Here is a 25,160-nt window from a genome sequence, read left to right as displayed (position 1 = left end):
AAGCCACTATAGCAACTCAGACTTCTTCAAGAAGAAATAAACTTCCATTTTTAAAGTCTGGGATCTCTGCCAGTGTTGTTTTAGGCCTCTGTGACAGTTTCCTAATTAATAAATGGACTTCTGTGATAAACAATTGCAATGCAGTAGCACCATAGAGAACCAATCACCTTCCCATAACTCCCAACATCACCACCAGTCCCTCCAACCCAAAACAGAGTGGGTTCCTGGGTAGAGGCCAGCCCTGGCTCTTGGTAATTGGTGCTCCCAGGGACAGCAACATAGAGGGTGCTGGTAAGGTTACTGCAGACAATTTATTGCCTCTCACTACCCGAAATATGAGGGTATTTTTAAAAATAAGATGCACAAAACAAAGGAGCTGGTCATTTTGCTGTGTCTCCATGGTGGTACTACAACCAAAGACAAAAGGTACCTGCTTGCCTGCTGGAGAAGGCAAAGACAATGATGTCATCAAAGGTCCAGGTGTAGTCCTGGTGTGGGGGGTAGAAAGTCAGCTTGTCCGAGGCCTCCTTCCTGAGGTCAATTAGGAAGGTGGAGTGGACCATGGGGACGGGGAAGCAGCCTGACCTCTTCCATTCTCTAATCTGGACGTAGTCTGGGGTCCTCTTATAGAAGCCCTGTAAAAGAGCAAATAGGTGGGTTGTGTTTTCTGACCTGAAGTCTTCATCCTTCTCAGTCATTTGCTAGACTGATTCCTTTCAAGTCGTCACCAGCTAAATACAAGCTCCCAAACAAAGCCACCTTCACTCCTCTTATCATGGCCTATGAACTTCCAGGTGAGCACAGGAAATGCTATCTACATATAAAATAATACTAAAAGGGTCTTGATATAAGAAATCACTTTGATTTCAACATATCTCTTGATTTAATAATTTCATAAAAGTGTATTTTATGTTGACTTATGATGAAATATGAAGCATGAGTATTAAGAAGTGACAGAGCAGTTAAGAGCACAGGTTCCAGTGTCAGACTCCCTGAGTTCAAATCCCACCTCAGCTACTTATTGTCTGTGGGTATGGGGCAAGTGACTCAACCTTACTGCACTTATTTCCTCATCTCCAAAACAGGGATGATGGCACTATCTACTCCACGGGGTTAGCTGTAAAATTTAAGTAAGGTAGAACCTGAATAGTGTTGAGTGTACTGCCCAGCACCAAGAATGTATCAACAAATATTGGCTCCTATTAAAATGACATTACACTATGGTTAATATTTGTAGTTAAACATGCATTACTAAGATATACAAATGAGGGTCTTCTTTCAATGCAGTTACTTAGTCAATATACTGGTGAAGCTGCAGCTGCTCCACAGTTTTTGGGGATTCAACTTCTGAAACTTCCTTCTGCACAAGAACACGGGACAACCAGTTTCCTTATTCCAAAGCTCAAGTCATTTCCAGAAAAGATGAAGATATATCTCAACAAAACATGCTTACGAAACATACTTGTGGAAGCTTTGCCAGGCATTTTGGAAAACATTCTAGGTGATGGCAGCTCACTCGGACGAGTGTGAAGTTTTGCAAGGCCAGCACTCTGAAGGGCACGGCACTCTGGATGCAGAAGTTCTTATGTGCTCATTAATCAGTTGTATCACTTTATGGTCACATTTCCTGTTGTCATTCAGCATCCACACATAAGGCGCTACAGCCTCATCTACTTCTCTGACATTCCCTTCAAGTTCTAGAAGAGTGTCCTAGCTTAGCTAACCCTAATGCTGACCCCATGATAAGGGAGGAGGATCACAAATGAGGACTTAGAAGATGTGGGTCTCAGAGTCATCTTAATCACCTTCTAGCTGTTTGATCTTAGCCCATGGCTACCCTCTTTGAGCCTGAGCTTTTTCTCCTGAAAAACGGGATAATAGCTGCTCTGTCAATCTCAAAGAGCTGCAGAATGAATCACATGTGATAAGGTCTATGAACCTATTTTGGAAACTGCAATTCATTATATGAAGTATTATTATTACGATAATTTTTTATTAGCCTTTAACTTAAGGATCATTTAACATCCTCTATGATTTCTCCTAATACTTCAGTTTATGAGCAGTCTTCCAAGGGATAAAGGGAACTTGGGTTTTTAAAAAGGCTGCCTAAGTACTTGTGTCCAATATAAAGTTCTAGATTACTTAGGAACAATATTCCCAGAATGAGAAGCTTGGAAAATCCATGATGATGATGAATCACAGAATATCCTTGGGGTGGGGGTGAGAAGGAAGGAAGCAGGGAAAGTGAGAGAGAATAAATATGCCTCCTGCAAAGAGGCAGAGATGATGAATGTGTTTCTTTTTCCATATAAATTGAATCTTGTTGGTAATAATTCCTGTTCACTGGCCAGACAACATCAAGGTCATTTTATTTTGAATGCGTTTAAAGACTCTGGGAACCAGGCCCTTACTTGAGGTTATGAAGTCACTGGCCTTTTCTAATCCTGCTCTAGTAGAGACTAACTGGGATGGTAGAAAGCCAAAAATAAATGGAGGAAAATAATAATTGTCCCTAAGTTGCTCAGAATTTAATTTTACTGTACAAAATAAGTGAGCACATTTCTCCTATTTGCTTTTAAGCCTGAAAGCAAATAAGGAGATAATACAAATTTGTAGGCTGTGGCCACTAGGATAACCCACCCTTGTTGCTGGTGTCAAAGCACAACTCATTAAAAGCAACCCTCAAGTGACTCTGCCATGGAAACACTGAAAGTGTATGAATTTAAACCAATATAATGTTTTCTCCCAAGGAAGTGAGGAAGTGAATGGCCTTTAGAAATATGAACATATTACCTTCCCAAAAGAGACATAGAAAATAGCACACATTCAAAATCTCTTACAACTAGAAGAAATAATTACAACAAAAGAGGAATGTTTCATCCAGTGGTATACCAGACCACATATTGTTAAATTTTCAGAAATTTTGCAAACCAGTTGACATGTTGATAGCTTGGAATCCATAAAAACAAAAATCGCGTTAATCCCCAACACTCTAATGACACCTCAGGTGGCAGTTTTGCATATTTTTAATAGCTATATCATCAAGTGGCGATACTGCAGTTTACTTAACCTTTCCCTTAGCTTAACAACATTTAAGTTGTTTGCATGGTGGGAGCATTTAAACCATAAAAATTGGCAAATGCTATCAACTACGGTTTTTCCCACAAAAAGCCAGTTATTAAACATTTATCAGCACACTACTGGCCTTATTTCTCATCCAAAATAAAACCAAATATAAAGGGGAGACTCAAACTTTAGCCCTTTGGCCATGAGAATACATTGAACATACTCTCCGTTTTTTTGAGACAGGGTCTCAGTCGCTTAGGCTGGAATGCAGTGGTGTGATCATAGCTCACTGTAACCTCAACTTCTTGGGCTCAAGCAATCCTCCCTGCTCAGCCTCCCGAATAGCTAGAACTATAGGTGTGCACAACACCACACCTGGTTAATTTTTTCATTTGTTGTAGAGATGAGGTTTTGCCATGTTGCCCATGTTGGTCTCGAATTCCTGGGCTCAAGTAATTGTGCCTCCTTAGCTTCCCAAAGTGTTGAGATTACAGGCGTGAGCCACTGCTCCTGGCCAATATACCTTATTTTGCTTAGCACATTTTTATCCTACATTGATATATATTATATTAATCAGTTGAATTTATCTCTCTAATTCTTTAAAGAATAAAAAATACAACCAGCCATGAGCATTCACTAAAACAGACCTCTACACCTTGAAGATTTTACTATGAAAAAAAGAAATAATAAAAATTCAAACCTTTTTTAACTTGAATTTCATAAAAATAACCTAATATGGTAGTTTTCATTATTAGAACTCTTTGGAAATAAATTTGGCAACATACATCAAAGGTCATTGAAATATTTATAGTCTTTGTCTCAGTAATTCCACTTCTGAAAAGCTATCCTAAGGATATAATCTTAAATGCTGAAAAATTATATTAATCATGATGGTCATGATAGTTAAAAGTTGTGAATAATTTAAATGTTTTTCAAACCAAGATAAAGGTTAAGTAAATTGGAATATAGCCACTTGATGATAATGCAGTTATTAAAAATGTGCAAGTTTCTATCTATGATGTTGTCACAGTGATGGGGATTTAACATGTTTTGTTGGTTTTCTTTTAAACTTTTTTTAATTTCTAAGTTTTTCTATAGTGTTCTTATGTTAGTTTTGTAATGACAAAAAGAATTAATTAAAAATAGTAATTCTTGAATTGGGTGGGGGGAAAGTACAAATTCCAGCATGCTTTATTGGCTAATTTGAAGTTTCTAAGGCTAAGCTCTTTAGACTATTTTCTTCAATAATTAATTAATACAGAAGGGCTCAACTGGGTGGTAGCATTGGACCTAGATTTACTGCCCTTCCTGAAACATGCTTGCTCTGGGAACACAATGACATGCACGTTTCAAGGGAGTAAACAGGAGAAAGGTGAATGGGACTACATTGACCCGGTATTGCCTTGTTAAAACTAGTAGCCTTAATTCATTTAAGCAAAAGACTTGCCTTAGGGGTGATTCCGCACCAGAAATTAGAATACAGGCCCCGAGACTCCAGCATGGGGGCCACAATAGTTTTGTTTTCTGCAATCAGTAGATTGAGGGTCTGTGGATTAGTCAGGAAATTGTCAACATCTATGAACTAGGAAAAGAAAAGGATAATGTTAGGTGAAAAGGTACTTTTCAGTAATGAGTTTGAGAATAACCCAACCCTTCTGAAGGATCCCAGAAACTTGCTCATGACATATGGAACTAGTTATCTATGTCCTCCTTATTGAAACCCATTGCAGCTAGGTGACTTTCATTCAGTCAAAATACATGTAGTCTAACTTTCCTACGTTGGGCTCTGCATAAGGCACTAAGCAATAAATCGGTGCTGCTACACTGGGCACAGCCTCAACCAGGACCCATCCTACACTTTGGCTAGTGTTTTAGGCACAAGATATTAATGGTTCCCAAGCCATTAAAGGTTCATTCAAAAACACTTATTGACTGCCCAGTCTAGGTACAGATGGGCATACCTACTTAGTTTTTCTATAGTAATGCCAAAGTAGCTCAAAACAGATCTATCAATGTAGTTTAATGTTATAAGTAGAATTTTTGTTTAAGTACATTATATCAACCCATGCTAACCAGTGAAACTATTTCCTTTTTTTTTTTAAATTTTTTTTTTTGAAACTATTTCCTATTCTTAGAAGTCCATGTTAACGGTGATTTATTTACAGAGACAGTATAACAACAGATTCTAACATATAAAAGAAATAATCATACTGAACTGTACACTGAAAAAGGGATAAACTGACAGATTTTACATTTTGTAGGTTTTATCACAATAAAAAAATCAGAAGTCTTCATTTTTATGATAGTCCATCTGTTTACCCAAAATTTTGTGATTTAGCATTTGTACACTTCAATGGCATTTAAACAGCTATACAACGTTAAATATTGTCAGTACAATTTGAAAACTTCCATGAAAGGATTTGTGTCACAAGTGTGCATGACACATTATTGGGCAGATTTTCACTGTGGTGGAGGGACTGGGGATGGACATAAGTTCTCAAAGAGAGCATCACTGGGAGCAACCAGGAAGCCAAGTAACAGATGCTACTCCCCAGATCATTCAGGAGCAAAAGGGAACTGTTTCAGAGCTGTTCGGCTCAATTATTTTTTTAGATAATTACTTTTCATATCCCCAAATTCTTCCAAAAAGTTATAAGAACAACTTACATTGTTTTACCTACAGCATTTCCCATGAACTAGAAATATGCAGAGTTCTTATGCCTGTTGCATGACAGAGACCAAAAATTCAGGCGCTTCTTCACCTACCCTCGAAAATGCATGTGGGCCTGAAGATGAAGTCCAGGTAGCCCAATATTAAACTACCAAAAATTTCCTTGTTCCTTTCTTAAAAAGTTGGGGAGGCACTGCCTAAGCCAAAAGTTGTTTTGATTGCTTCCATGGTTCTAGTTTTTGGATGACTGATTTGGATACATTCAAGATGACAGCTGTCAAGAAATCAAACATCTGTTTTTACCAGAATGTAGTCTGACCATTTTTCCCTCGCAGTTCGAAGGGCTGCCTGTCGTAGTTTCATCACATGGGCAAACCGGGAGCTTGGCCAGTGCTTTGGTCCAATTTCATCAGGGTAAGACCTAAAATAATAATGATAGCTCATCATTATTGAGTACCTACATGTACCAGGCTCTGTCCTAAATGTTTATATGTATTCATTCAATCTTCTATCAACCACAGGAAGTAGATACTATTATTACAATCATCCCTATATTACAGATGAGGAAACTGGAGCAATGAGAATCAAGTAACTCACTGCTCACTGTAAACAACAATCTTTACATGAAATATTTCAATGGGTTCTCATGAGAGCCCTTTGAGGTGAGTACTACTGTTCTCCGCATTTCATAGGTGAAGATATTGGGGTAGAGCAGTTAAGTCATTCATCCAATGTTACACAATGGGGCACAATCAAGATTTGAATCCAAGCAAAAAGCTCATGTTCCTAGACAATTTTTATACATCCCAACATCAAATAAATTTAGAGAGTATGCAGTGTAAAACATGAGTTTCCCAGGAAAAACAAAGGTTTAATTTACTTGTTGGTGTCTCCACAAATGATTCCACACAGTCTAACACATTGATCTGTCTTAGATAAAGTGAGGTCATGGAATCTCTATCAAGATTCACAAAACAGCCAGGCCAAGACTCCTCCATGGCCACACAGGCAAGTGGGTTGGAGCACACTCCAAAACCCTTCTGAAGGCACCCAACTGGCACGGACATTGATACTGTTGCAGTAACCCAAAACTGGCCACCACTTCAAGATCTCATAGCTGCACTGGCAGTACATTTGTTTTAGTGAACAAAAAACTGCAAGAACAATGAGACTGTAACTCTACAAACAAGGTTAATAAAACTATATACAGCACAGGAATTTTCTGGAATGTCTTCCCCAATTATTGTTTCAATGAAAATCAATGGAATTCTCATTTTTCTAAATATATTCCCCCCCAAAAATGCCTGCTCTAATATTTTTTCACACTGACCTTGGCATATAATAGATTTAGTCAAAACCTGGCTGCAGAGAACATTACCAAGATGCAAAGAAGGGACACAAAATATTTCTATGCCATTTTTATTAGGCCAAACTCCATTATAAGGCACTCTAAACGAGTGTTTACAATCTTTTACGGTGTTCAGACTTCACTGTTAAATTTTGCTTGAATTTGAGAAATAAATAGGTATATATTATATTATATTGTATATATTTATTTTATAATATAAATATTTATAAGAATTCTTACATATGGAGAGACTAGAAGAACAGAAACTTGTTCTGGAATAGCATTTACTATTACTATAATACAAATTCGACTTTCAATAAATGATTTATCTGGGGAAGAAATTCAGGCAACTCCTTCATTCTATTTCTACAATTGGTGAAGGTAAAATTGTAGTAGCTTTGGGAACATTTATAATAGTAAGTTTTAAACACATTTATTCTTGTTCTTATTTGTTCATCCAACCAGTATTAATTTAGTGCCTGCCAAGAATATGGCTCTGAGGGGATAGGGGGAATGTAAAGTGTTTATATATTCTAGCCCCTGCCAAAGAACTTACAATTTATTTAGGAAAAAAATACACTAATTGCATAGTTAATTAACGATGTTAGTTACGTATATCATTGTGCCAAAAAGGATGACATAGAATATAAGCAATACAATTGTTGAGACAAAGGTAGATATTTATAACTGAATGATTAAGAATAGGTTTCTATAGTAGGCGTGATTTAAGGTAAGAGTTAGTTATAAAGAAGGAAAGGGTCTTCCAGGACCTGCATAAGCAACAGTGTGGGGTTTGGAAATAAAAGGAACGTTCTGGATAAAGCACATTTTCTTTTGGTGCTAAATTCATGGATTTTAAAAATATAAGTCTTAGGTGTTTGAACTTTGTTCAGGTCCTAAAGAGTAAGTAAAGTATTTTTAGTAAAGAAATGAAACCATTTCATTTGTATCTGAGGTAGATTGATTTGACTGTATGGTACGTAGGATGACTTGGAGATAGAAGCAATTAAGAAATTGCTATGGTGGCCAGGTGCGGTGGCTCACGCCTGTAATCCCAGCGCTTTGGGAGGTCAAGGCAGGCAGATCACGGGGTCAGGAGATCGACACCATCCTGGCTAACATGGTGAAAACCCCTCTCTACTCAAAATACAAAAAATTAGCCAGGCGTGGTGGTGCACACCTGTAGTCCCAGCTACTCAGGAGGCTGAGGCAGGAGAATCGTTTGAACCCAGGAGGCGGAGGTTGCAATGAGCCAAGATCGCGACTCTGCACTCCATCCTGGGTGACAGAGCGAGACTCCATCTAAAAAAAAGAAAGAAAAAGAAAAATAAATTGCTATGGTAACCAAGCACAATGGTTGACACCTGTAATCCCAGCACTTTGGAAGGCCAAGGTGGGAGGATCGCTTGAGGCCAGGAGTTCAAGAACAGCCTGGACAACATAGTGAGATCATGTCTCTACAAAAAATAAAAATAAAATTAGCCAGGCACAGTGGTGCATGGTTGTGGTCCTAGCTACCCAAGAGGCTGACTGAGGAGTACTGCCGGAGCCCAGGAGTACGAGGTTACAGTGGAGCTACGATCATGCCACTGCATTCCAGCTAGGGTGACAGAGTGAGACCCTGTCAAGAAATAAAGAAAGAGAGACAGAGAGAAAGAAAGAAAGAAAGAAAGAAAGAGAGAGAGAGAGAGAGAAAGAAAGAAAGAAAGAGAGAAAGAAAGAAAGAAAGAAAGAAAGAAAGAAAGAAAGAAAGAAAGAAAGAAAGAAAGAAAGAAAGAAAGAAAATAAGAAAGAAAGAAAGAAAGAAAGAAAGAAGAAAGAAGGAAGGAAGGAAAGAAGAGAAAAGAAGGAAAAGAAAGAAAGAAGGAATTTCTATGGTTAAGATAAGAAATAACCTAAATGAGCATCAGTAGGGGATTGATTAAATAATTATGGTAAATGCACACACAACAATGATTATGCAGAAAAAAGAAAAAAAGAAAATTAGCTCCTTAACTATTGCTATAGAATGATTACCAAGATATAAGTTGAAAAAAGCAAGGTATATGTAGAAAGTATACACATTTTCACTATGATCCTTCAAATATAAAAGTTTATGTTTAAAATATGAATAAATAATATCAATATTTAAAAATATACACTGTCATGTCAATTTATTTATGAAGTAATGAAAACCTGAACTTGACTGGCAGCTGTGGGAGTAAACAGGAAGAGAGTACTGTGAAGATCTCTAAAAGGGAGAAATCGCAGATATTCAGAACTCACATAGGTGCAGAAATGAAAGACAATGAAAAGCACATGTGCCTCCAAACCTGGAAGCCCTAGAGAGCTAGTTAAAGAGGAAGGGTAAATAATGAGTTTACAAATTTTGCTCTTGCTACTCACTCCGGTTCATCCATAGGCCTCCACTCGACATAGTGATAGAGTCTCTGTACATTTTTCAACCACTCCCTGAGTATTTCTGTTGTATTATCCACATTGTGATCAGTGGCTGCCCTGCATGAGAGAAAGCACAATATAGTTTAACTATGTCATCCACAGAAAGAGAGGGAAATCCCAAAGACACCAAACTAACTGAAAGAAGAATGGCTACTCCTGGAAAAAAAAAAAATGTATATGTGAAAGTAACTCCCTCATAGTCCAAACTAGACAATAAATTTCTAAAGTGAGAGACACTGCTTAAAATCATCTTTGTGTCATTAGATCCTTAAACAGGGCTCAGCCAATTGAAGAACGTGTAAATAGTTGCATTAATAAATAAGCACATGAAAACACCAAGGATAAAATGAATTAACTGAGGGTCAATTAATGAATCTTCTTGGAAATTTTTCTATATGTTTTAATTTTCAGTTACCCGGGATGTAAACTCCACTTTTCAACTTCACTAACAATGACCCTCAATTTGAGCAATAATTCTGCTTTATCTTCATTTCAAGTCAATTTCTGACCACCACAAAATATCTAGTCAGTGCTGCTTTAATCATTGTGAAGCTACAATAATAATTCTGAATATAAAACTCAAAAATTAAGGTATCTTCCATTATCTATTTTGGATTAACTTTATCATCACATTTACAAAATAGAGCATTTTCAAAAGTCTTTAAATAATGTATACAAAACTTGTGCCTGTTCTATCTTGAAAGTTTAACAAATGAATTCGCTTGTAAAGGGGCTTAACTCATTTATTAAAAAAAGTATTTTCAAATTGTATCACAAAGCAAAACCCAACACATGTAAAACAGTTATTCAGAACACCTATAAATGAAGAGATAATGAAATGAAAAACAGAAAAAGAGAAAAAAGCAGGAGTTGTAATCCGGACAACAAACAAGGTAGAATTCAGGACAAAGAGCATTAAGATGACAAAGAAAGAGACTTTATAATACTAAAGGAGGCCATTCACATCAAAATATACCAAGTGTGAATTTCTATGCACTTTCATATATTACAGGAGTTGGCAAACTTTCTTTCAAGAAATAGATGGTAAACATTTTAGGTTTACAGGCTATATACTATCTGCAACTACTACTTAACTCTGCCATTGTAGTGATACATCAGCCATAAACAATATGTAAATGAATGAGCATTACTGTGTTCCAACAAAACTTTATTTATAAAAACAGGCAGCTGGTCTGTAGGCTATAATTTGCTGACCCCTAATATAGTAGAAAGTATAGAAACTGTAAAGAAAAACAGAAATAACAATAAGAGATATTAACATACCACTTCCAGTTAAAGATGGTACAAATGGGGAAAAAGTAAGTATATATAGGATCTATACAACGCACTTAATAGAGACTTCTCAAGTGCACATGGAACATCTACTAGTACTGACCAACAATTACATCCCAAAGAAAGCCTCCATAAAATTGAAATTATATAAACAACATTCTCTGATCTAAATGACATATACATAGAAGTTGATAATAAAATAAAACCCCCTAAATCCACTAAAAACTCTCTTACAAAGTCCTTTTTTAAAAAATAAATACAAGACAATTTCAGAACTTCCAAAAATTAATAGTGAAAACACTACATACCAGAATTTTGGGATACAATTAAAGCAGTAATTAGAGAAAAATTCAGTTTTATATGCTTAAATAAATAAAAATAAATGCGTTAAATTTCTACTCAAAAAGCTAGGAGAAAAGCAACAAAGTAAACATATATAAAGAAATTAATAAACATAAGGGTAGAAAGTTGTGAGATATAAAACAGGAAAAGAGTAGAAACAAACTAAAATGCTGCTTCTTTGAGAAAAATCAATAAAAGACAAGCCCTAGTTAATCTACCTAAGACAAACAAATATAAAACAGTAAGAAATGGTAAGGATGGGAAACAATATGATTGATTTGAAAGAAAAATTTTAAAAATGTGTAATCAACTACTTTGTACAACTCAATGATAAATAACTTTGAAAACTAAATATAATAGAAGATTTTCTAAAAAAATGCATGTTAGCAAAATTAACTCCTGAAGAGATATAAAGCTTAAATGAATAACTTCCATGAAGACAGTAAGGAGGAAAAAAAACCCAACTAGGCTCATGTGTTTTTACAAGGGAATTCTACCAAATCCTACAATAGATACTTCCAGTGCTCTACAGCTTGTTATCCAGAGTGTAGGGAAAAAAATGAAAATTCTAAGTTCTTCTAATATTGCAAGTATAATATTGATGTCTAAACCTTATGAAGATTTACACACACACACAAAACTATAGGCCAATATCCTTTAATGCATATGCTGCAAAAATCTTAAATAAAGTATTAGCAAACAGAGTCCAACATCTTATTAAGAAAATATAGCATGGTCTAAGAATGTTTAATATGAAGGAATTTCATTGACATAATTCACTATGTTAATGGACCTGGAGAAAAATCATGATTATCTCTGTAAATGTGTAAAAAGTCTTTAACAAAATTCCACACCTATTCCTGGTTTTTAATAACCACACAGAATAAAATGCAAGCAGATACTAAAAAAACAAGCCACTACAATTAAAACTGCGTGGTAATGACACAGGGATAAATGACACAGGGAGCCCAGCGGCACAGAACAGAAAGTATAGAAATTTAGTGTATGATAAGAGTATTATGTAACATTCCCATGTAACAAACACGCACATATACTCCCTGTATCTAAAATGAAATTGGAAATTTACAAATAAATAAAGTTTCACCAAAAATATATATACATATAATACAGGTTTGAAAAATGATCAGAGGTACACATGAAATAATTTAGTTTTTATTGCATCATTACTTCCACTGCGATTTGTAGGATGATTTAAAATAAATTGAAAGAAAATATAAATAAAGGGCGAGTGCAGTGGTTCATGCCCGTAATTGCAGCACTTTGGGAGGCCAAGGTGGGCAGATCATTTGAGGTCAGGAGTTTGAGACCAGCCTGATCTACATGGTGAAACCCATCCCTACTAAAGAAAACCAAAAAATTAGCTGGGTATGGTGGCACGTGCCTATTAGTCCCAGCTACTCAGGAGGCTGAGGCAGGAGAATCGCTTGAACCTGGGAGGTGGAGGTTGCAGTGAGCCAAGTTTGGTCCACTGCACTCCAGCCTGGGTGATAGAGTGAGACTCTGTCTCTATAAATATAATAAATAAATAAAGCATACACATAAAAAACAGTGCTTTTCATTAAAATGAACCATTATAGTTTTTACTTGATTTTAAATTGCCTCTAAATATATTCAAATTTCTTTATCTCCTAAAAAAATAACATTGAAGAGAGGTAATGTTCAGAAATGTTCAAGAGAGAAAAATACATTGTTAAGCAATGCATGGTGGAACTCTATTTAGATAGGGAATACATTTCTGTAAAATACCAAGTAACTTAAAACTATGTAACTTAAGTCATAGGGTATAGAAAAATGGGACATAGAGGTACATAACTAGTATTTGAAAATATTATTTTGTAAAATAGATACTTAAACTAAAACTAGGCTAATTAAAAACATTATCCAATAACTAGAGATGACACCAATGGCCAACTTGATCTACTTTCAAGTGTCTTCTTGAAATTAGATGAGAACCAGTTCCTCTCTTCACGGCAAGGTCTAGGAGGGAGAAAGACCCACAGGTCCACCTGGACATTCCATGGCCTGGAGAGGGAGAGAGGTGATGTGTGAAGCTGACAGTTTTGAGGGATGCGAGGTGAGCACCTTAGGACCAAGATGGGGTAGGAGGAGCCCTTAGCAACTCACAGAGGTGGGAAAGTGGCCCAGAAAGCAACGTGGAAGAAGGCCACAGGCTCCACCGAGTTTGTGATTGTGCCAAAAAGTGCAAAGTCAGCAAAAGTCACATCCATTTTGACTCATGGTCACAAGCTACCAACATTCAGGGTAACAGGTGGCCATGAAGAGCACAATGAGAGTCCTACCACTGGTCTTGTAACAGGAAGCATGCAGAGAGCAATTCTTGAAACTCGGAATTTACCATAAAGCACCTTATTCTTCACTCAAAACATTATGAAGAGGAGTAAGTTAAAACTAAACAAAACAAAAATTCCTCATCACAGTGTTAGCCAAAAGTTATGAGAATTCTACATTATTCTTAAATTATTTATAAATGGTGTAGGAGAATTTGCCAGGTGCAGTAGCACACCCCCTTAGTCCTAGCTACCTGAGAGGCTGAGGTAGGAGGATCACTTGAGCCCAGGAGCTCCAGGCTGCAGTGAGTACAACTGTGCCTGTGAATAGTCACTGCACTCCAGCCTGGGCAACATAGCGAGACCCCATCTCTTAAAGAAATAGTCTAGGTAATTTATACATCATCTACTTCTTTCCCTGGTTGTTGTTTCTTCATTACACAGGACTTCTTAAATTCTCTTTGCCTTCTCTACATCAATGCATTCCCATTTCCTAATCCTTTTGACAGAGTTGGTCTTATTGTACGAAATGCATTTTCCTGGTGTACAGATTAAACAACTCTAAAACCTGCCCAAGCATCCACTCCTGATGAACACCCTTAGAAATTAGCTGCCTTAGAAGTATGCAGAGGTAAAGATGTCTAATTAAAAACAGATGCACAGATTTCAAATATTCTCTTTACTGAGTTAAAAAATTGTCTGTACTCTTACTTCCCTGAATTAAGATTCTCTTTGTTCTCAGGCTTCTGAGGAAATGAACATGTCCTCCAGTTGTGGTTGGAGACAGGTGCATCCATCCTGGTCTTTGAAGTGCAGGGCCAATCTCTCCTACACTCATTCCCAGAGGAGGAAGAGGCCCTGGCCACACCAGCCCACCGAGGAAGCCTCGCAGCCCCACTGAAGACTGAGTTTCCCTGCTCCTCCTCCCCACTGTCAAAAAAAGGCAAAAACGAAGAAATCCAGGCAGACACTCCTAACTGCTGCCTTGTAATCGCTCTGACAAAAGTATGTTTCCATTTGAATGCATAATAATGAAAGCATTACAGGCCCTGGGCTATTCAGAGGGTTGGACAGAGAGAGATACCAAAGGCTCAGATGCAAGCTCTCTGGAGGAAACCCGAGGCTGGTGCTAACGGTTCTATTTTCAGAGCCCTGTAGCACAAGGCAACAACAGCGCGGTGCTTGTCCTGCTGCAGCACTCCACAAGCAGCTAGACACAAAAACCTCTGCGGCTGAGGTAGATTTTTCCATGAAGTTAGGAAGCTGAGAACCCAGAATGTGTGAGGCCCCTCAGGAGGAGGTGAGGCACAGTGGCCTCTCTCTCAGTCTGAAGGCTCCTTGCGGTTCCTGTGGAAAATGAGTACTGCCTCGAATCTGTCATCCTCCTCCCAATCAGACCAGAAAAGGCACCCGGAAAAATTGCAGACATCACTAACAGATTACTTGAAGAAAACAAATAATGTGCAAGGACAGCTGGACATCTGGAGAGGTGATCTGCAAGTAATTGACAGTTAGTAATCAAACTGGAAAAATACAAACATGGGCTGGCTGGGTGACCATGTTTCCGGGAGGCTCACACAGCTCAGTCTGCCTCCATTCTCCTACTAGAGTGGATTCACACCTAAATCAACACCTCCACTCACTCTCTCTTCCCTGGGTCTCTCTGACTCAGGATAAGACAGCAAGGAGAGGCTGGGTGCAGTGGCTCACGCCTGTAATCCCAGCACTTTGGGAGGTTGAGGTGGATCATCTGAGGTCAGGAGTTCAAGGCCAGCCCAGCCAACATGGTGAAACCCCGTCTCTACTAAAAATACAAAAATTAGCCAGGCGTGATGGTGCGTGCCTGTAGTCCCAGCTACTTGGGAAGCTGAGGCAGGAAAACTGCTTGAACCCCGGAAGCAGAGATTGCAGTGAGCTGAGATCATGCCACTGCACTCCAGTCTAGGTGAGAAAGCGAGACTGTCTCAAAAGAAAAACAACAACAACAAAAAAGACAGCAAGGAGAGCTCAGCTCTTGAGCTGTTTTTAATTTTCTTTGAAGGTCACGTTGGGACAATAACTTTCCTTTACCTCTAAGGAGCCCTGGTACCGGCCAGCCCCAAGGTCTCTCCCTTCCACTTTTAGGGGAGCTGTGGCCCTGAGACAGCTTCAGTGCTCACAGTTGGCTTCCTCTCTGTCCATGAGTCCTGGCTTGCTTTCTTTGGAGCTAATACTTGAAAAGGGAGCGCTGGTAGAAACAGGTGCCACATCCACACTGGCCACCTCTCACCCTAGTGCTGCCCGTCTGCTTTCCCTCTGATTCTGCTTTTAGTTCCTATTTCCCCTTCTTCCTCTTCTCCAGCTGTGCAAGTTAGTAAAGGCCCATGAGTCTTGAATTCAAAATCGAATTGGGACTAAGGGAAACACGTATTGGAGGTGTGATCACAACATGTGTAGGGATCCCCTTAACTGATGATGCTCCCAGGTCAACAGGTGCATTGTCACCACTACATGGAAGGGAGCACAAAGAGCAGGCCAAGAAGTCAACATGTCTGCAGGATGAGACAGCTTGGAAGGATCCTTGCAGGATGCTTGGCTGTGGGAAAAAAAATATTGAGATTTATCTGGCAATGTCTAAAAACACTGACATTTCTCCTTGTTCCAGAAGTTAGTTTTCATTTCTAAGTCTTGCCTCTTAAGACTCAGCGCCAACTAGAAATAATTAGAACTGACTCATTTATTTTGACCACAAGTCCTACTGAGGTTGTTAGGGCTAAATTCATATTGGTAAGCATGGGGCCACTGGAATCATATTAAAGATGCAGACTGGATCTCTCAGCAGGTGGGACACAGAAATTGAGGACACAGTACTCCCTTGTTTTATTTTATTTTTGAGATGAAGTTTCACTCTTTTTGCCCAGGCTGGAGTGCAGTGGCACAATCTCAGCTCAGTGCAACCTCCGCCTCCTGGATTCAAGTGATAATCCTGCCTCAGCCTTCCAAGTAGCTGGGATTAGAGGCATGTGCCACCATGCCCAGCTAATGTTGTGTTTTTAGTAGAGACGGGGTTTCACCATGTTGGTCAGGCTGGTCTCGAACTCCTGACCTCTGGTGATCCACCTCCTCAACCTCCCAAAGTGCTGGGATTACAGGCATGAGCTGCCGCGCCCAGCCAGGACATGGTACTTCTGATCACTTCCATCTGTACTGAGACTCAGGGAATGTCCTCAGCTTCCCTGTCACACCCCGGAAAGTCTAGACCTCTGTCACTATAGAAGAGGTCTGCGACTGGTGGAGCAGCAGGATGGCAACACTGGACAGCGACTGATCTATTGATCTTGGTGCCTGAGAACCCACAAAATACTTTCCCCAGAGGCTCAAGGGAATGGCAATGGAATGAACAACAAAGTTAGTCACCACCTGGACAATCCTCACCATGACTAGTGAGTTGGCAAAGGTAAATTTTCCAATTCAAGACTTCAAACACTGAACTACCCTCTCAGATGCTTCTTGTTTTCATCCAGCAAAGAAGACTCATTTGTGTAGAAAATAAAGAGCTCCACCTAAAAATAAAATTCCACTAATGAAAGCAACTACTGTAATTCATTTTCAAGAGAGGTCATATTATCGAGTCCCACCACCTCTGTGTCCAGTCTCAAGGAACGCCTCCCCAGCAACAGACGTGCCAAAGGCAGAGACACGCTCAGCTACTCAGCAAAATATGCCAATTGATTCTTGCTTCTTGGTTACCGGGTAGAGTTCTGTCTAAAGATCCGGAACCCTTCTTGTGGGTGGAAACTAGATATGGATATAGTTAAGGCATGAATATGGATTGGGGACCTGGGGATTCCTCCCACAAAAAGCTTTTCCTAGATCCTATTCATACCAAGTCAATTAGTTGCAATTCTTCACAATGAACTAAGAAATCAGAAAAACTCACTTCTTATGAAAACCTCCTCACCAGCAAAATTAATGTTTATACTGCCTCAACATCCCTCCTCAGTATGTCTCATTTCATCCCAGAAACAATCATAGACACAACACACCTGAAGTCTGGGTATGTGTGATGTAAAAATAAATATTTGATTCTAGAAATTCAAGCAACCAATCAATTTCATCCCTAAACAGCATACCTAAATTTTTCCTGATGGTAAAATTTGCTGATTGACCAGTTAACAGTCAATTCAAAAGCCCAGTATCATCTTTTAATAAAATTAATAAACTTAATTAAGCATATTATAATTGAGCTATTGTTGATACTCATGATTCTGAGATATATTTTTCTTGTCAACATTATGTCACATACAAATCCATTTTTAGCCTTATGATTAACTAAATTACTCATTATCTTTATTTCCCCCGTTATAGAAAAGAAGGCTGAGGATGAGAGGTTATGACTTGCTCAAGTCATGCAAATGGTGGGTACTAGATCTTGGCCTTTTTATTTAGGCCTTCTAATCCGTCCCTCAACACCCACCCCCCGACCCCAGGCTCCCCACCACACCTGTCCAACAGAGAGTAGATGACCAGGAAACACTGTCAAATTGGAAGTTCTCTACCTTGTCAAGAATATAAATCAATATGACCAATATGATCATCTCAGGATGACAGGATGGAAATGTCCCAGCAAAAAAAAACAAAAGAAAAATGGGAAGATTCATCCATTCCCTGAAAGCTTTGCTTAGGTTTACTTTCAGCATGATTTTCCTTGGAGTCACAACCCTTGGAATTCCATGAAAATATCAGTGGGAGCATCTGAGACAAGACAAATATGTTTCTCGTTTGTCTAAGTACCCTCTTCCTGTTTTTGTTCTCCTTTGTCCCTTATTTATTCTTCTTCCCACCCTTTTTACCCACTCATCATGGCCCGTTTTCTCGTCCCTATTGGATTTTCCAATTCTGATAAGTTCTTTATTTTGTGGATGTACCCTGAAGACATGTAGTTACTAGTTAAATGTAGCACTGGTACTAAAGAGAAGACACAGCAGGATCCAATAACATTTTCTCCAGGAGTCCTGAACCTCTGCACCCTCCAAACACATAAGGTTAGATTGGACACCCTCTTTCTGTAATTATGCAACACTAGCTTGCCGTGCTTCCAGCACTGTATGTATACAGTATATGTATAATACAGGCTGCTCCTGTATTATAATTAATTGGTTCTATTTCTTTCTTCATTACTCGACTTTCTTCCTCTGAGGACAGGGACTGTCCCAGTACTTAACAGTTCACTATAAAATAAGCACTTATCATGAGTTTCATGAGTGAATGAATGAACAATTTCAGGGAACTTCTCCTCATCCAACCCAAATGCCTACAAAGGCTGAGCACAGATAACAAAGAAGTGAAATGGGCCGTGTATGAGCCAACAGCCTGAAAGGACTGTTGAGAATAGGCACATGTGGGCCCCAGCTGATTGCTGCTGCGCTGGAATGTGTGCCCAGAAATGCTAGGCTTTCAAATTGTTTCAAGAGAAGCTGGCTATCTACTTTTTAGAGATAAATGTCTATTTATAACCTGTACAAACTTTTAGGCTGAAATGCCATGAAAATATTCCAGCCTGGCAGGAGGTCTCAGAAACCAACATAAAAAACACATTGTTTTATCTCTTAATAGCCCAGGTCCATCCATCCACACATACTCAGGGCACATATTTCAGTAATTAAATATTTCAAATATGGCTGGGAGGATAGCAATAATAACTTCGCTTCTTTCACAAAACAGAAAACATCTTCCATGAGAAAGAAAAGACAAACATGCATAGATTGAGCAAGGTGTAAGTAATTCTCTCAACCAGTCTAATATCAAGAGAATTGGAAAGAAGAAAAAAAAATGATGGCGGCACCACGGGATGAGTATAAGTGTACACTTCCTGCAAACACCGTACATACCTCCTCTCATTGCGCAGCAACTAAGACATGATTACTGCTGCACAAACTTTTTACTAAAAACTTTATTGAGATACATTTCTCATACCGAATATTCACTCTTCTAAAGTATAAAATACAGTGGTTTTTAGTTGTGCAACCATCACCATTATCCAATTCCAGAACATTTCCATCACCTCAAAAAGAAACCCTACACCCATTAGCAGTCACTCCTCACCCGTCCCGCCCCTGGTAACCACTTTTCTGCTTTCTGTCCCTATGAATTTGCCTATTCTCGTCCTTTCTTATCAATAGAATCATACGATTGTGGCCTTTTGTGTCTGACTTCTTTCACTTTGCAACTGTTTTCAAGGTTCATGCATGTTGTAGCACGTATCAGTACTTAATTTCTTTTTATGGCTAAATAATATTCCATAGTATGGATATGCCACATTTTGTTTATCCATTTATCAGTTAATAGACACTTGGGTGTTTTCACTTTCTAGTTACTATGAACGATGCTGCTATGAACATTCATGTACAAGTTTTTGTGTGAACATATGGTTTCATTTACCTTGAGTATGGCTGCTCAAACTTTAAATACTATGGAAAAAGAAAAAAAATTATTTTCTTATTCTTTACCCTTTGTGGAGAATCTACTATGTTCCAGGCACTAAGCTGACCATTTTACATATATAACTTTAGCATTTAAAGTAATTCTCCTGTAAGTATTATTATCCCCATTTTACAGAAGAGGAATGTGAGGCTTAGAGACTCTCTTCCAAATACTGTTTTCTTTCCATTTATACCTGATCTTTGATATGTATTTTTCTTAATTTCTGAAATTCTCAGTTTTCTGTTCCAGTGTAGCAGAGAGGAATCCTTTGCTCTGCTTCATGAGTATCTTGGTTGTACATGAGATGAGCAGATGCAAGGGCCCAGGAATGTGTGGGCAGTTGCAAGGAAGTGAGAAGTGTCAGGTCTCAGCAGAGGAGCTAGGTGGAGCAGCTGAAACAGGACATGGATGATTAAACTCTGAGGGGGGATGTCCAGCACTGCCTAATGATGGGGCTAGGTCCATGTAAACAGTTAGTTCTTGGGCCTGGCAGAGCGATGCTACAGCAAAACATGGAGCCTCTGAAATATGAGGTCATGGGGAACTGGAGCCAGTGCAACCACAGGGAAAGTCACAGCCCAAGGACTGGGCTTGCTACGTGCAGCAATTATTGACAGGAGGATCTCCCCACCAGGATCTGCTCTGTTATATGGAGGAGAACTGGCTGAACTGCAGTGACAATGTAAAGGCAAAGTGGTCTCTTGGATTGAGGACTGGGAGAAAGCTGAAGGAAGTGTCTGTGTTCTGTGTAGAAAGATTTACTTTGATTCATTCATTTCTGAAAACAACTGCAGTTAAGAATGACAATAAATATTTAAGTTATCTATTAATCCTGAGTTCCTTGACACTACTATTTCGCTAACGATATCCTTAATCAAATAAAAAGTATGAAGTCAGGAGGCATGGCTCTTTCACCAATTAACTCTGTAATCTTAATGAATTTACTTGAACTCTCTGTGCCTTGTTTTTCCATCTGTAAAATGGGACAATAACATCTGCTGCATCTACCTAGCTCACTGGGTTATTCTGAGGAGCTAACAGCATGTGAAGGAGCTTTCGAGAATACTTTCCTTCCCCTGGCTGTCCCCAACACACACACACATCCTCAAATAAGAAATAAGACAGCTTGTTGAATACGCTCTTAAGACACATGCAAAAAAGTTCAACACATGCATTTGAGGCAAACAAACTACAATTACTACAGCCTACCATTTTTTAAGAAAAAAAGATATACATGCCCATTATCACCGAGAAAGTGAAAGAAATGTACAGCAAGGACTGCTAATTATCTCAATATCAGTTCTTCTCTTTCTCCCTAGTAATACAATTTTTAGCTGAGTCTAAAGAGTAAACTTTAGGCTCGACAACAGCAGGGACATTTGTCTCTTCTGTTCACTGCTCCATCCTTAACACTTAGAACAGTGCCTTGCACATAGTATGTGCTCAATAAATATTTGCTGAATGGTTCCTCTCACATCAAACTCCTAGCCTAATAAGAACTGTAAAAACACCTGTACAGTTTTCTCAGTTCAACAGACACCAGCTATGCATCTCTTCTGTGCCAGTGATCGTGGCACTTGCTGGAAAGCAACACCTTGTCACTCACATCAAGATGCACCCAGTTTCTCACAGCTGGACAGGAAATACAGATGTGTAAATAAATAACTGTAATTCGGTATGACATTGTCGACGATGGATATATGACAAGGTCTCCAAGTACCAGGGAGGAGGGAGTGGCTAGGAAGGTGTGGGAAGGGCCACGAGAGGCTTCTCAAAGGATCAGAGACCTGAACTGGGATTGGAAGATTGAGCAGATATTAAGGGAAGGTAGAAAGAAGAATGTTCCAGAAAAAGGAACAACATATGTGGAGGCAGAAAGGGATGTAACAGTCTGATGTGTTTGTTGAACTCCACGTAAATTTGTTGGGCTAGAACTTAAAAGCCGAGAGGGTGAGATGGCTGTGAGGTGTCAGGGCTGATGCAGTTGTCAGGGATGGGGTAGGTACAGGACACAGTGAAGAAGGGTGACCCCCTTTCATGGGTCCCTAGCATCCTGCCCTCCTTTAAAAAAATAAACTGATGTATAATTCTCTGAAATTATGTATTTTTCCAGATTGTGACAGGTATTGCCGTTAGCATGAGCATGCATTTATTCTCTGATTCCTCAGAGGAAATTCAAAAAACACGTGATGTGCTGGCCTATTTTATTCAGTTCCAATTCCATCCACAGGTGCATCTGCCACATAGTCTGGGTTTTCTGGGAAAGGTGTGATTTCTAACATTCCGACCCATTTTCTTCACAACTTCATTTGTACCTCCCAGATCATGTGTCCAAAGTAAACACTTAACATGTGCTTGTTGAATGACTAAGTGAACAAATAAATGCTTGTAAAAATCAATGACATGAACGAAAATAAAGTGGTTATATTTGTTAAGGGTCTATTACTTAATGAAAAGCACCAGCAAATCGGTAATAGAACAACATTCGATGCATATAAATCATTTTGATTTTTGTAAAAAGCCATCACACTTTTCTCTGCTATAGTATTTGTTTCTCCATTGAGAAAGTTGGACTAGAAACATGAACAAAGAGAAAAAGTATAAATTTACAAACTGAATTCAAGGCTGTTTTCCCAAAGAGTATCCCAGAATGAGAACTTGGACCTGACTAAAAAAAAAATGTCAGCCCAGTCAGTCACTGTTATCCAATACCTGTTGCCTTGGTTCCAGGAACAACACTCCTGGCCATCTCAGGAGGCAGAGAAAAATGTTTGCTTTGCGTTTACCTGCCTGGAGAAGTTTTCAGTCTGGCCTTCCCATATCACTTCATTTGTGGTTCCTTCACATGTTGGGGTGGGGATGTTGTGGGAGACTACAGTTTGGCAGGTGTTAGATACATGTTCATATCCTATACTCACAGCCACAGGTCAGTTGAACAGAACCAAGTCATATTTTTGAGGAGTTTTGAGTTATTTTACTTAGTCGTAGTGTCAGGGCAAACAGGAGGCTATTCTGATGGTTTTTTTTTTTTTGGGGGGGGGGTTTCCATTTCTCTTCTGGAAAACTACCGTCAGAGGGAAGGAACACTGTGTGCTCCTAACATTCTCAGGATCTGTGTGGCTTTGTCACATGCTCCCGGGAGAGGCGCACGCATAAATACACAGCATATACATGTGTTGCTATTGCCTTTACTACTCACTGCGCTTCTGCAGAGAGGGGCGCAGTGAAAGCAAACCTCAGCTAAGTGCTCACTCCGGGCCAGGCATTGACCTAGAACTCTAGTAATATCTCATTTAATCCTCACGACAACCCTATGATGTGCTATACTTACTATCTCCATTATACGGCGGAGGAAAATCAGGTCCAGAGATGTGACACATCAGGCCCAAAGTCTCAGAGGTAGTAAGAATTAGAGCCAGACGTGAGTCGGACAGCTGGACTCATGACTGTCCCATCTACCACTACTCCAAGAGGCTTATTTTGAAGTTATCCTTTGGAGTGAAGTTTAAAACAGAAGGAAATATTTTTAAAGACAGTAGAGGGTAAATTTTAACTTTGTCTTCGAAGTGCTAGGTATATCAGCAGGCTTTACATTATCAGTAAAACTGCTGCAGCCACAGGCCATTTAAGTTAGCTTAAAGCCCCCATGGGTCATGGGCCTCAGAAAGGTAGTCAACGAAGCGCTCATAATTTTCAGTGGTGTCTTAAAGAAGGAATGACACCTAATGATGATTGATTGACTCTCCTCTTTAATATTTCTCAAAACCTTCAGTTAAGTTGTTTATCTGGCATCTGACAGGTTTAAGAATCTTTGCTCTTGCTGTGAATAGAGTAATCACTTGAAAGGATGCCTGATACACTAGCTTTTTAAAAGCCTGCTCCAGATTTCATCTGGTGACTTTGGAAGGTAGGACACGGATACTGGGCTCTAGACTTCCAAGGTGCTCAAGCCTTCCCCAACCTTCCCAAATGGTGAAATCCCCCAGTTATATGGCTTTTGGTACTATGTATCTTTTCTTTCTAGTACTTATCAGAGTTGTAATTCTACATTTATTTCTATGGTATTCAATAATTTATTTTTCCTCCAATGGTTTATAAGCTCCATGAGGGCAGGGATATGTCTGTCTTTGCTCATCACTGTATCCTCAAGCCCAGGACGGTGCCTGGCATCAGCACTGGATAAATGGTTGCTAAATGAATAACCTGATGCAAAAATGCTGTCCTCACTTTTTTAAATAAAACTCTAAATATTTAAAATATGTATTTTTCACCAGTAAAAATGAAACACACAATCAGATAAAGATGATAAAATGTCTTTTGGGGCACTTCCTCTATCTTTCATAATCCATATCTGGAAAGTTTGATTTTCATGTGGGCTCTGGAAACAGGAGGGAATCAGATGCTGTTTGGTATTAAGCTGCTGAAGGCCAGGGGAGCCCACTAATCTATCTAAGAGGAAGTGGGGAATGTAATCAGTTGCTTTGAAGGCAGCACCCAGGAAATATCTGGCCAGGACAGAGGTTCAAGCAAATATATTGTGGTAGATGGTAAATATGGCAACAGGTGAGTAATTTTTCTTCCTGGCTTTCATTGGGGTGTGTCTTTTAAGCCAAATTAGAAATCCATCAAGAGGATTTGGTATGCATCATTATAAACAGAGTCCAGCTCCAGCCAACGCAGGGAGAAGACTGCAACCCACATTTCAGACACAAAAAAGGACCCAATGACTCCCTGAGGAACAAGTAGACCAAGGGCAGCTCTGAACACCCTTCCTTCCCCAGCCCCAGGTCAGGCCATGTCTAAGGCATGCTTTAGTCTCTAGGTGCCACCACGTTCTTTTGGAGGTGCCATGTGAAGGAAGTCAACAATGTTCAACATTCAAAGTTCACATCCCCAGAATTTCCTAATTTTTCAATTGCCTCTGTAAATTATTTCAGAATATTTCACTGTTAAAATTCTTAATTTCATTCCCACATCCTAATGTTTGGAGAGGGAATTAGGCATTACCAGAGCTAGATTTGAACTCACTGACCCAAGTTTCTTCAGCAGAGGATCCAAAAGGAACCAAAATTTTCATCAGGACTATTATGTGTATGAAGACATAACAGAAGCCTTTCGGTATAATGTAGCACTCAAGACAAGGATTCAGTAAAATAAATCATATTCATTTTCTCCTTTAATTCTTACAGCATCCTAGGAAGTAGGTATTCTCCCTATCTCATGGATGAGA

The 25,160-nt window shown here is 39.0% G+C and overlaps 1 protein-coding gene across 1 annotated transcript in view; it reads right to left on the bottom strand.

The window, feature by feature from the left end:
- COLGALT2 (collagen beta(1-O)galactosyltransferase 2) overlaps positions 1–25,160 on the bottom strand; it is a 101,085-nt gene that overhangs the window by 30,999 nt on the left and 44,926 nt on the right. Inside the window, exons 3-6 of the mRNA XM_025403910.1 lie at positions 9,471–9,581; positions 6,041–6,158; positions 4,514–4,648; positions 431–635 (exon numbers count right to left, since the gene is read on the bottom strand). Of these exons, the coding sequence (XP_025259695.1) occupies positions 431–635; positions 4,514–4,648; positions 6,041–6,158; positions 9,471–9,581 (569 nt within the window). The remainder of the gene's footprint in view (positions 1–430; positions 636–4,513; positions 4,649–6,040; positions 6,159–9,470; positions 9,582–25,160) is intronic.

Source organism: Theropithecus gelada, chromosome 1 (genome assembly GCF_003255815.1).
Source record: "Theropithecus gelada isolate Dixy chromosome 1, Tgel_1.0, whole genome shotgun sequence".
NCBI classification, from domain to species: domain Eukaryota; kingdom Metazoa; phylum Chordata; class Mammalia; order Primates; family Cercopithecidae; genus Theropithecus; species Theropithecus gelada.
The sequence above is the reverse complement of the archived record's forward strand: the minus strand, read 5'-3'. Positions and strand labels throughout refer to the sequence as shown.